This window comes from Apus apus, chromosome 1, assembly GCF_020740795.1.
Source record: "Apus apus isolate bApuApu2 chromosome 1, bApuApu2.pri.cur, whole genome shotgun sequence".
NCBI classification, from domain to species: domain Eukaryota; kingdom Metazoa; phylum Chordata; class Aves; order Apodiformes; family Apodidae; genus Apus; species Apus apus.
In genome coordinates this window covers 23053478-23065624 of record NC_067282.1, presented here as the reverse complement: position 1 = coordinate 23065624, position 12147 = coordinate 23053478, and the positions used below count along the sequence as shown (strand labels likewise).

The following is a 12147-nucleotide window of genomic DNA, read 5'->3' as shown; positions in this document are numbered from 1 at the left end:
CACATTTCTTGCACTTTTTTCCTAAGAGTGCTGAACACTCTGGCCCTGTTCCCACAAACATTGAACTGCTTTCTTGGATTGATGATAGGATGCTCAGCATTTTCTAAAATTATACCTACATGAAACACTAAGGTAAAATATCTTTATACAAATAGTACAAGATGTCTTTTTATGTTCATATTTCCTTTTCACTTCAAAGTTTCACTATTATCTATATGAAATATGTCTATAGTGCTGCAAACAGTCCTGCAGGTTCATAACTATAAATAGACTTGCCCATTAAAGTCAACAGGACCATTCAATTCTATCAAGTTAAAAGCTGTACAGGGTTTGCAGGATTAAGACTGCTGTAAAAGAGTTCAGTCAGAAGCCAGGCAGTACTCCTTTAAAGAACAAATTTCTGTGTTTAACAGGTACAGAGAACATTGGCATCCAAGTTTAAAATGCCCAGAGGGATATATATTATATTATTTACTATATTACATATTACAATCTATATATACATATATATATATATATATATATATATATTACAGTTGGCATAATTGCAACACAGCTTTTCCACTAGATAATTTTAAATAAAACTCATAATCCCTTCACAAAAATCTCTAGTAAAAATACAGGAAGAGCCAACCAGCATGGGTTATTCAATATATCAGTGTGGGTAAAAAATAATTTAAGAGATTTCCAGTTTGGAAGTCTTTCTTTCCCAAATTTTCAGCTTTCTTAAGGCACTGCAACAAGTCTTAAGATTATCAAACAAAACAATTAAGGTTTTAAGTAGCAGAATTACAAATACCTCTGAAATATCAAAGTGAAACTCTAGAGTCTTCCCTGGTAGCTCCTTGGAAGCACTGTTCCACACCCGATGTATTTCCATTTTTGAAAGATCGCTGTGCTGATAGGATGGTAGCACTAAGCTGGCAGAACGAGAAACTACCAACTTCAGGATATTCAAGGCTTCTCTCCAGTGAATGCTCTAGAAATAGGCATATTTAATCAGCAAACAGAAAGAAAGATTCCCACACATTCAAGATTATTTATATTTATATTATTATATTATTAATATTATATTTATATATAATATTTATTTATATTTTCATCATATTTTTGCCACACAATCAATTCTGTGGAATTGAAACATTACGATTCTTTCTTTCTCTTTCAACAGCAGAGACCAAGATTTGCCTAAGGTGTCATTGTTAAGGAACTGGCCTGCAACGTGGGAGACGAGTGCAAGGCCAACTTGGCAAAGGAGTTAAAATTTGCTACCTGAATGCCTTAATCTGTACACACACATATATATAAGGGTCATCGCAGAATCCCAATTTAACAGAAAAGCTGACTTGACACAGACTCTTTAGAGCTGTAAATTCCTAGTAGAAATAATGTGTTTTCCACTTGCAAGAATTAGGTGCAGAAGTCTCTGAAGTGCTTATGCCACATCTCTCTTGTGTTAATAATTGATCTGGGCCTGGATGGTATTAAACTTGCTCCTGATGCAGCGTAGCTGCAGCCTAACCCTTCCCACACTGTGAACACACAGCTGGACATCTCATGGCACAGTCCATTAGACATCAATATGTTTATAAACTAGATACCACCCTGGACAGTCGCAGTGCTCCCTGCTAACCTAGTCTTATATTCTTATAAAGAAAATGAACTTATGATAGTAAATACTGCCAAGGTTCTGTGTGAATATAAAGAAGATACGGTATTTACCTGTACATATTTTTCAATGATTTTTAGCACTTCCATGTTAAACTGCTTCACAGGAATAGTTGACAGGTCCATATAACTAAGAAGGCTGTAGATCATCTGTAAGAGGGACTGTTGCATACTAGGGAGGCCCTTTTCTAGTAGCTGTTAAAAAAAAACACAAAAAACACCAAGTGACAATAACTAAATGTTGAGGCATTTCTTCTTATGGAAAAAGCTAGTAGTTTCATGAATACAGAATCACAGAATCACAGAATCACCATGGCTGGAAAGGACCGCTGAGATCACCAAGTCCAACCATCAACACAACAACAACAACAAAGTACCATTTGTACTGTTAATCTCTCTTCACTCACTGATTTTGCAGTGCCATTTTCCAATCATTTTACAAGTGATGATGATACAAGTGTGAAATAAAAAAGAGCTTTAAGCTGGGAGCCAAATGCTAGCCTGTTTTTATAATGAAACATACATTTTATATATACCTGCCCTAACTTAGAAAACACAGTCAGCAGTTGAGTAAATTGGCAGGTAAAATTTTTACTGTAATTGGGGAAGCACATCCAATAAAAACAGGAGAGTATCTTTTTATTTCTACCTTTGCTGAAAGTCAGTGAGAAAAAAGAAAACATGCTGAAGAAACAGAACTACTACTATTCAGACATCAATACACATTTATTCAAATAAACTTCGCTGCCAGTGCTCACTGGCTCTAACTGCCAAGGAAACATTTTCTGTTAAGGAGGAGATACAGTCCCTGGGCTCTCTTACTGTAGAGGCTGATACAAAGAAGGGCTTGATCTAAATCCCGGAATTTTTGAACACCTGAGCGTAGATCTCGGAAGGCCACAATGGACTTTGGACATGCAGCTGTGCTCTTATATATACACAGCAATAATTTAGGAGCTGTGCAGACACACATGCTATGTCTGCATATGTGTGTGAAATATCTCAGCTGAAAATTTCCTGGAAGGTAGCACATTCTTTCATTGCTGACAGGTACTGTGTTACCCCACAAACTTCAGAGGCAATCAAACACTGTTGCTGGAGGTAACCAGAGGCTCAAGACTAGACCTTATCTTTCTGTTCAGGCTGACAAAAAAGTTCTTCTAACACTGGCTACTAGATATATCAGGATCTAGAAAACAACTGTTAAAACTCTATGCTGCCTCACATTTTACATCAGGGAAAAATTTCAGCTGTTATCCAAGTGAAGTCTAGTAATTCATTAGATGTCCTTGCTGGCCTGAATAACTAGACTCCTCTTTTTACTGAGTGAGGATGCTTCATGCCAGCCAAAATGGAATGATCAGGTAGGACACACACCTGTTGCATCCCACCAAATATCTTCAGATTTCTTTCATCAGTAAAAATGAGTAGTAATTAGTGATTCATAAAACAAAGTAAAAACAAATTCCACCAACAGCACAATAGATGAAAATCACTCTGTGCTATCTATTCCTCTACAAAATGACAGTAAGAATTTTTAAATTAAAAGTACTACAGGTTAAGCTCCTTCAGCCTGTGGATACCTTTACTGAGAGATAAAATGTGCCTAGTAACTCTTCTTCAGAACAGGGTTATAGACTTTTTCTTGCCTTCCATTATGATCTTGCAATGGAAGGTTGATTCCTTCCTTGTAAATACTTTATACCATCCAGCACATCAGCTGGTATACCATTTCAGTGTGGGAATACAGGATTAGAAGAAAATATCTGGATGAGAGGAAGATATTTTTGGTTTTGTTTTTGTTTTGTGACAGAGGCTAATGCATCAGTTAATCACTTTTGTAATAGCAAAAAGAATTCTTGGGAAATAAGGGGAATTCTGCCTCTATCACTGGTTAGACAGCTGTTCTAGGAAATTAGCTCTGAAAGATTCTTAAATTCCATTCCGGTTTGTGTAAATTTGTTGTCAACAGAATCCTTTGATTTAAACAACTCTTGCCCCTTAAACTCTAAACATTTGTGGGCTGCGCCATTTTTCACCTACTTGTATGAGTATATGCGGTCATTGATAGCCCAAGTGTGGGCTATCATTTGTAACAAGTATGCATTTGTAACAAGTATTTTGGGTTAAAAATGAAGAGCAACTGTAAAATGCATTTGGAATTCTTTTGCTGCCAGAAGCAACAAAAGGAGCAGGGAGATGGAGTGGTGGTAACGCATCATTTGTATCAGTGAGTTCCAAGACACCAATCTGTAAGAAGAAATAATACTTGTTCTCGTGGTTGGTTTTTTTTTTGTTGTTGTTTGTTTATTGTTTTTCTCTAGTCCTGAAATGTTTTGAAGCACTGTGGATTGCTCTCTTGTTAGTGTGTGACAACTATTCAGGTCTTACCCACGTTTAGGGATTCACACTCCATTAGCAACATTTGTCACTTCCCTGAAGCAGCAACTAACCTAGAACTAGGTGGAGAGCAGAGCCTGCTCTTGCAAGTACTGCTTTGCCTGGGCATGGATGCTACTGCAGGAGACAATTCCCTTTGCCCCTCCGAATCAGGCAGCAGGTGAGAAGGTACACTGAGCTCTTATGCTATGGTAGTCAGTCAAACAAATGTCTTCTGTGTCCACTGAAGAAATAAAGAAGTCGTTCCACAAGTCATGTCTGACAGACAAGCCATTGGTGGGACAAAGCCTGATGTAGGACATGCTCCCTTTGCAACACAGACATTTTAATCTCTAGTGATTCCTTGGTTTTGAACAGGTTATGAATGCTCATGCTTCTATCACAAGCAATCCTCTAACAGGGAGCAGGAGGAAACATCTACCTACCATGAGCACATTACTATCTGCTATGGGGTTTCTTGTCCCTTCTTCTTCTGTATCGATAGCATTAGCTATTTAAGTACAAACATGACCCTGGACTTAATGACTGACTAGTTTAACATGTGACCCATGTCAATTCAGGTATCCTCCTAGAATGACTGTGCTCACATGGTACAAGGTTGATTTTAAAAATTTTATATACAAAAATCTAACATAAAATCAAAGTAAGCTTTCAGTATTGTGTATGTTAATTTTGGTAGTGGATGTTCAAGGTTCTACTGCACTACTAAAGAGTGATTTTTCCTCATCTGTAGACTAAAATCCCCAAGTATTTTTCTAGAAGAAAGGACCACTTTCCATGGATAGAGCTGTAATATGTAAAGCTGAGTAAGGAGCACTGCTTGTCACCGTAAGGTCTGGATAAGAACACAGCTGAAAAGTCTTATTTTATGCCAGGATCATACCCCTAGTTGACAGGCATTTACCTGCCATCAAATAGGAATTTTTTGTCTCAGTGGCAATAACTGAAGCTTTTACCTTCTGCTGGGGGCATTTATTCTCACAGTCTTAATAACTTGTTGTAGAAAGTCTCCTTCTAAAAGTGTGTTTGGTGGGGTCACACTTGCAACACAGATTTCCTTTGTTATTCTTAAACACCGATTGTCTCACAATTTCCCTCAGACCCAAGCAATGGGGACTGAGCAAACCTCGAGGCTCTGTAATCAATTGCTTTAACATTCAACTGCAGATTGCCCAGTGGGGCTACTGACCCATTTGGCTTTACCTATTGATAGTATATCCCACAGTCAGTTTATAGGAGACTGGAGCACATTGTTTATCCTGGTCTGGGGATTAACTAAGAAGAAAAGTGGAAACATTCTGTATGATGGAAAAATCTTTTTCATAGCTAGAGCAGGAGAAACAAGAGTTTGTTGCTTCTTTCTGCTCCTCCAGGCTGGCTCCTACTCTATGCCCATGCAAATATTCCCCGGACATGACTCAACAGAGCTGCAGTCAACATCAATACAGAGAAAGGAAGGTGCTTACTAGTCTGTCATCCTGCAATGACGGTGCTATGTAAGGAATGTGCCTTAATTACTGTCAAAAACCTGCCTGACTTGCTGCTAATACAGTACCTGGGCAGCAAGATAATCCCATTCAGTGTTACAGGAATACATAACATTTTTTTTAAAGCACCAGATCCTTATACAGCAAATTATATCTTATTTGTGATGCAAAGCCCCTTCTGGAATTAGTTCTCTTATTCTCCTCAGTGGAATCTAATTAAATGTTATCCAGTTATTCTCTCTTTCAAAATGGAAAATCTGACCAGCTGATGAGTGAAGCTGCTTTAAGATATATCAACCCTGCAGACCTTTGCTGGCTTTTGGTTTAGTATTCAATATTGATTCCTTATACTAATTCCCTTTCTTTCTGCTAATTTCTGCTTTTTACCTTTAATTATAAATAACAGCCACAGAGATCCCCCGGTAACCTGCAGACAGACTTCAGTTCTTCGGGTTGTTAGGCAACAGAAGAGTTAAAACAGTAAAAAAAATCTTTGAAGACTTACCTCAGCCAAATATGTAACCATACTCAAAGTAATATCAGCAAATGCTTCGTGAAGGTAACGGCAAACCACATTTACCCAGGTAGCACAGTCCCTCGTGTAGCTGTGTGTTTTATAAAGGGTCATGACATGGGCAAGATTAGATAGCTTGGGGTTCTTCTCCTCCAAACAAACCTAATTAAATATAAATGTAAAAAGATCTTAAGAACAAGGCAACTGCATCTGCAGGGTTTGAGGATGTACGAAACAGAAAACAACTGATACCTGAGCAATCCTTTCGGCTATATCTTTACAAAACTGGTTTGGGCTGTCAAAATGCTGAATTAAATGGGGCAGAAGACACAAAACATTCAGTGGAAATCCTAGAACAGGAAAATACAGAACAAAATGTGTATTTTGGGCATAAGAGTCTCAGTGATCTTCAAGTTGGTGTTTCATTAGAGGTAATAATATAAGTATTATATTAGCTCTGAACTCACACACTCTGTCAAGTTTTTCATGCCACTGGCCATGGCACACTTGTTTTAAAGGGGCCTTAAATTTGAAAATCCAGTATATCATTAGGTAACAGTACTAGTATAAAACATGAACCTATTTCTGCAAAGTCTGCGCTGCCAACAGATATTTACAGGACAAAATATCTCAAAAAAGTATGTATTTTATTCATGTTAGAAGGTATGTTTATAGTATCCACTTAACTGGCTTATTGAGTGGAGGGCATTAATGTATTACGTTTATATTTATATTATATATATATAATATATAACATACATACATTTGTAAAATCTATAAATAAATAATTAAAACAAGTGGCATTTTTATTACTGCTGCTAAAACACACACAAAAAATTCAGCAAGTACTTATAAACAAACTGTTTTGGTCAGGCTGCGAGGCACAGCTTCCAGTGTCTTACACTGTTCAAGTTAATAATAATGGACCAAAATTCTGATATAACTGGTCAGATGATTCTACTCAAATGGGTGTTTTTGGTGTCATTAACCTAAGGGCTTTGTCTGGTGCAGGGATTTAGTTCCTCTGCACAGCTCAAGGTAGTTGATGAACTATAGGCATTGACTATGATGGAGAGCTGCAACAAAAGCTGCTCCAGTGCAGGTGAGAGCTCAGAAGTCAAGAAATTGTACTGGGACACAATCTGTTTCTGGAAAAGAAAGGATGTGATCTATGACCATATCTTTCTAACCATATCCCCTTATTCTACACAGTTTAAAAAGCTGCCTAAGTTAGGAGTGTAATTTTTCTTGGCTTCCTCTATACCCAAGGAAAAGAAAAAGATACCTCCAGGTGGCACTGTCACAGCCCATGTGTGAGTGACCCAACTGAAGTCAGGCACAGGCACCACATGGGTGCCTAGAGATGAGCAGGCTGTTCGTGGCATTCATCCCCTTACTCTGTGTCTGAGCTCACTATGACTTAGTTGTGAAGCCTGAACAATTAATACCTGTGTTTCTGACTGAGACAGAGGAGTAAATATCTGGAACAGTAACAGAAACTCTCTCCCAGAAATAAAGTGGTCGCAACCTCAACTAAGTAATTGGGAATTTCAAAATGTTAGCTGATTTCCTTATAACCCAGGCTTCCCTCCTCAATCACTAATGGGCTATTGTGGTTTATATAAAATGTGTACAAGAGTTTTCAATATTTATATTCCTAGGAAAAATCACATGAAGCACTAATTTAAAATAAAATAATTTGCAATATTCTGAAAATAATTCAATGGAAAAGCTGTCCAAAATAGGTTCTAGAAAATTTGTCAGTATCTTCTTCCATATGTTTATTTTGTCAGCACTCAGAAACTCTATATGCTGTTAAGCACTAAAAAATAAATGTGAAATAATACATGACTGCTCTCCTCCAAACCTTACTGTGCAACAGACTCACTTTTCTGAAATATATTGTTATGAAATTTCCAAAAAGCCCAACCAACTCAAAGCAAAAGTATATTATTAGAAGAGAATGAAAAAGGCCATTTTTGGTTTTGTGCAGATAGCCTAACGAGGTCTGTCAGCAAATATCAAAGCAACAGAAATTGAAAGAGTGGAAAACAGACTGGTTTTACCTATAGCTTGAGAGGAATCCACCATGGACATTCGAGACACTGGTGTCAGCAAACTAAAGAGCTGTAGTGTGAGATCAGTGGTAGTAAGGGAGGTGAATCCTTTCAGGAGTAGCTGCTGAAGCCCCGAGAAGTCTGCCCACTTCAGCTGTCCTTGCAACTTCTCTAACTTCTCCCGGTTTTCAGCTTTATCTAGTGGCAAATGAGCTAGAAGTTTATTCAGTAACCGCAATGCCATCAGATACTCAAACTCAAAATCTGATTCCATCAAAGCTACAGCAACCCAGAAGATGGTGGCCAGTAGGTTGGTTGGATTGTTAATATGGGATGGGTCAGTGAGACTGTCCTTCAGAGAAGATGAACTTCTGGTTTTAGAGGACAGGCCTTGTTGGGTGCATGCCTGAATTCTGTCTAGTGTGGCACTACGTGGTGGGTCCGAGGACTTGTCCACATCTCCAAACTTCTTGGGTACAGAGAAGCTCCTCTGGTGCCTGCTTCGTTCAGCAGTGGCTGTGTTACCAGTTGCAGGATTCACGTTCAGCTGCCCTGTGCTCTTCCGGCTTGCCGTCAGTTTGGTGCTGGAGGTTAAATCTGGCGAGGATGAACTGAACCCAGAACAGATAATATACATTGTAATGTGTGAATGCACAGCTCAAAACTCGCACCTGTTGGATGCCAGTTAAGTGTTTATCAAACTGTAAATAAATATTTAAATAGGAAAACACCACACCATCTATTGCAGCCTGCCTGGTTTCCCCTGAAGTGCCCACACACGTGACTACAGGTACATGTGGCACTACACCAAAGCAGAGCAGGATAGCCTACAGCCTGGAGAGGTAAGAGCAACATGGGGATAGGAGATAAAAAGCTATGAAGTGACTTACAGAAATGTCCATATATTGGAGCAGTTGTAGAACTGATAACAAATTAGGTCTTCAGAATGTCCTCATCAGTGGAGCAAACCCCAAACTAAACCTAACTAACGAGCTAATGAGAGAACTATGGGCAAGAAAACCAGTGTATCTTAAGGAGAACCACAAATATGCCAAATTTTCCTCAAGAAACTTGTCATGCGGCTGCCTTGGTTCTTGCTAGTATAGGTCCTTTAGAAACCTTGTCGTTGCATCCTCCCCTGTCTGTATCCTGGTTTAGAGAAAACAGTTTTTTCAATTTCAGTGACTAATGCCTCCTCATGGACTATCATGCGCTGATCCACACAATCCCTATCAATTATCTGTATAGATGAACATGCTGTGTTGATACATGCAAGGGAAGTTTGTTCTGGAGAAGAGCTAATTCCTGACTGGTCCCATTCCTACCTCGTGTCCTATGAGTCCCTACTGTCTGTAATATTTCAAACACATCCCCAATTCTACTGTTGCTATAACAAGTCAGATTGACATTAATCTCTCTCAGTACTGTCAACAGCTTTGTCTTGGAAGGAGCCTGCAATTTCCCTCCATGTACAAAAGTCTACCTAGAGGCCGACGGTTTCACAAATAGGGTCTACAAGTCTGGCAAATCCATAGGCTACGTACACCTGGGATAAATTTCTCCCTAGTTTAACTGAGAAGAAACCATCATCATTTACTTCTTGGGGAATACTTCATCTGAGAACAGCAGGTTGTATGAAACCAATATTCCAAAAAATGTTTCCTCCCAGGTGTGTTTTCAAGTATATGGTACAAAGGTGAAAAAAAAGACAGTATCTTTAAAGGATGTTAAAGTAAGTTATAGCCAAGTGGCAGCAAGGCAGAATTTACAATGTTTTGTGAAGTTCCACTAGTTTTATCAACTTTATTTTAACTATTGTCAAATTTAGCTGAAATGTGCTCTTAGTCTAGTTCTCTGAAGATTACAGATGAGCTCAGTGTTATAAAAATAATTTTATGCTGTCAGTCTGCAGAACTGCACACTTAATATCATAAGACACTGAAAATAAAAGATACAGTTAGGGGAACAGGCTCTTACCGTGATAACACCGTCAGAAGATCACTGTTCTTCAAACAGTCAGACAGATTATCCACAGCAGCTTCCAAAGTAAGTAGTGCCTCCATTACATACCCCTATTAATGCACAAGGTTAAAGATTTCAACAAAGACATCCGAAACAGTGAACATCTGAAAATCTTCATTTCACAAAAAACAGGCACCTACTGAAAACCTGTAATTTCTCCTGAAAAAAAGAACATTCACATCCACTGCCCAAAACATAAAAATGTCACTACAATCGTGTTTTATTTTCTGCCTCTGAATGATCTATGAAGGCATGGAAGAAGGGCACATACTTCATCAGGGGATTGGTAATGGCACACAGAACCTCTGAATTGCAGGTCACTGATTGAAATGCTGCAGAAGGAGTTGTGACAGAATGTTGCTGTCATCTTGTGGCAGTTTTATTACCTTAGTAAAATACGGAGGTGATGTCAGTCTATTTCTTACTAAGAGCTAGTAGTTCTCTATTAAGTCTTGGCTCTCACAATGTGTGGGCCCTGATAGTAAAATTTCAGGAGAGAACAGCCTGTTTAGCTAAACCAAGTGAACACCATAGTTCACTAAGAGAAGACTGGATCAAACGAGGTCAGTGTAAGTTTTGTGACGGTTGTTGTGTCTTTCCTTATTTCAAAATATGTTAACATTTGAGAAATGAGGTGGTGTCTACTCCATGTGGTCAGATTATATCAGCAGATAGGATGTTGGTGTTCTTAAGCACAATTTAAGGATGCGAAAAAAGGAAAAATGGTCATCAGAAATACTTCATTTTGAGTGATATTTACTAGATTTTTTCTACTTCATCTCTTTAGAACAATGTAAGATTGTAACAGCCTGAAGAAAGCTTTGATAAAGTACATATGGATTCAGGAAACTCAGAGGTAACCTTTTCTAAGGCCACATTCTACTTTCCATCATTTCATTCCAGAACACGTTGTTAAAATAGTAATTTTAAATTAAATACACATTAAATCAACAGAACTAAGAATCATTATGTACATATGCATACCTGAATCTCATCGCCATGCTCTCCAATAACTTCCACTAATCTTGACAGGAGGTCAGATAATGCATGTGCAGAAAGAGGCTGCTTTAGGGCCCTGAATATCTGGAAAGAGCGACCTGCATAATGTCTTGAAGAGCTTGAAAGAGCTGTTTGTAAAGCAACTTCACTGAGGTGCTGCTCCAAATGAAAACCTAAGCAAAAGAATAGGGTGTCATAACAGGCTGAACCATCTCTGCAGGAAGATTGGCACTACGGTGTATCCTGCAAACCCTGTGAGAAACAAATGCAGAAACATCTGGTTTGGGGATAATATCCTACTGTTTACATTTATTTCACATGGAAAGAAAATAAGCTGCAAAACCAAAATTTGGAGTCTGCAAATGTTTGTCAGCAAAAACCTGAAATTCTTAATCTAATTTTTTTTATAATTCCTGGAAAAACCTGAAATTCTTAATCTAATTTTTTTTATAATTCCTGGACAAACTTCGAAACCATCAACTATTCTTGCTGACAGCAGCACAGTAACTTCTGAACACACCCAGACCTAAAGACAAGCTGAATTAGTCTTTCCATTAGCTTCGGTAGGCTTTGGATAATGTGTTAAATATTAATACTGATGCTGCATTCTGCTTTGATCTTAGAAGACATTTAGTTAGTGACTATGCTGGCTTTAAAAAGATAATAACTACATTTCTTAAGCTCTAAAAACATTCTAAATTAAAATTAAACTTTAGTCACCAGACCAGAGGAAATTTAATTAGGTATATTTACTTAGGAACTGTGATATGTTTTACCAAGAGGATACAGAGGAGTTTTTATCTGGTAGAATCAATCAAAAGGTTTTCTACCAAGAGCTTTGAATAAATGTTTGATTTAACATTCAGCTACAGCTCTGTTCACTAGGACATGTAATGATAGGACAAGGGGTAATGGTTTTAAGCTAGAAAAGGGTAGATTTAGAGCGGACATTAGGAACATGTTCTTTAATATGAGAGTGGTGGATCCCTGGAACAGGTTG

At 38.1% G+C, this 12147-nt stretch overlaps 1 protein-coding gene across 5 annotated transcripts in view; it reads right to left on the bottom strand.

Annotated features, from left to right (window-relative positions):
• The window catches only part of FRY (FRY microtubule binding protein), a 243628-nt gene that overhangs the window by 34742 nt on the left and 196739 nt on the right, over positions 1-12147 (bottom strand). For all 5 annotated transcript variants that reach the window (XM_051611586.1, XM_051611616.1, XM_051611609.1 and 2 more), the window contains 7 exons: positions 11133-11320; positions 10104-10198; positions 8136-8737; positions 6322-6419; positions 6061-6231; positions 1723-1863; positions 800-979 (listed from right to left, as the gene is read on the bottom strand). In XM_051611586.1, coding sequence (XP_051467546.1) covers positions 800-979; positions 1723-1863; positions 6061-6231; positions 6322-6419; positions 8136-8737; positions 10104-10198; positions 11133-11320 — 1475 coding nt within the window. The remainder of the gene's footprint in view (positions 1-799; positions 980-1722; positions 1864-6060; positions 6232-6321; positions 6420-8135; positions 8738-10103; positions 10199-11132; positions 11321-12147) is intronic.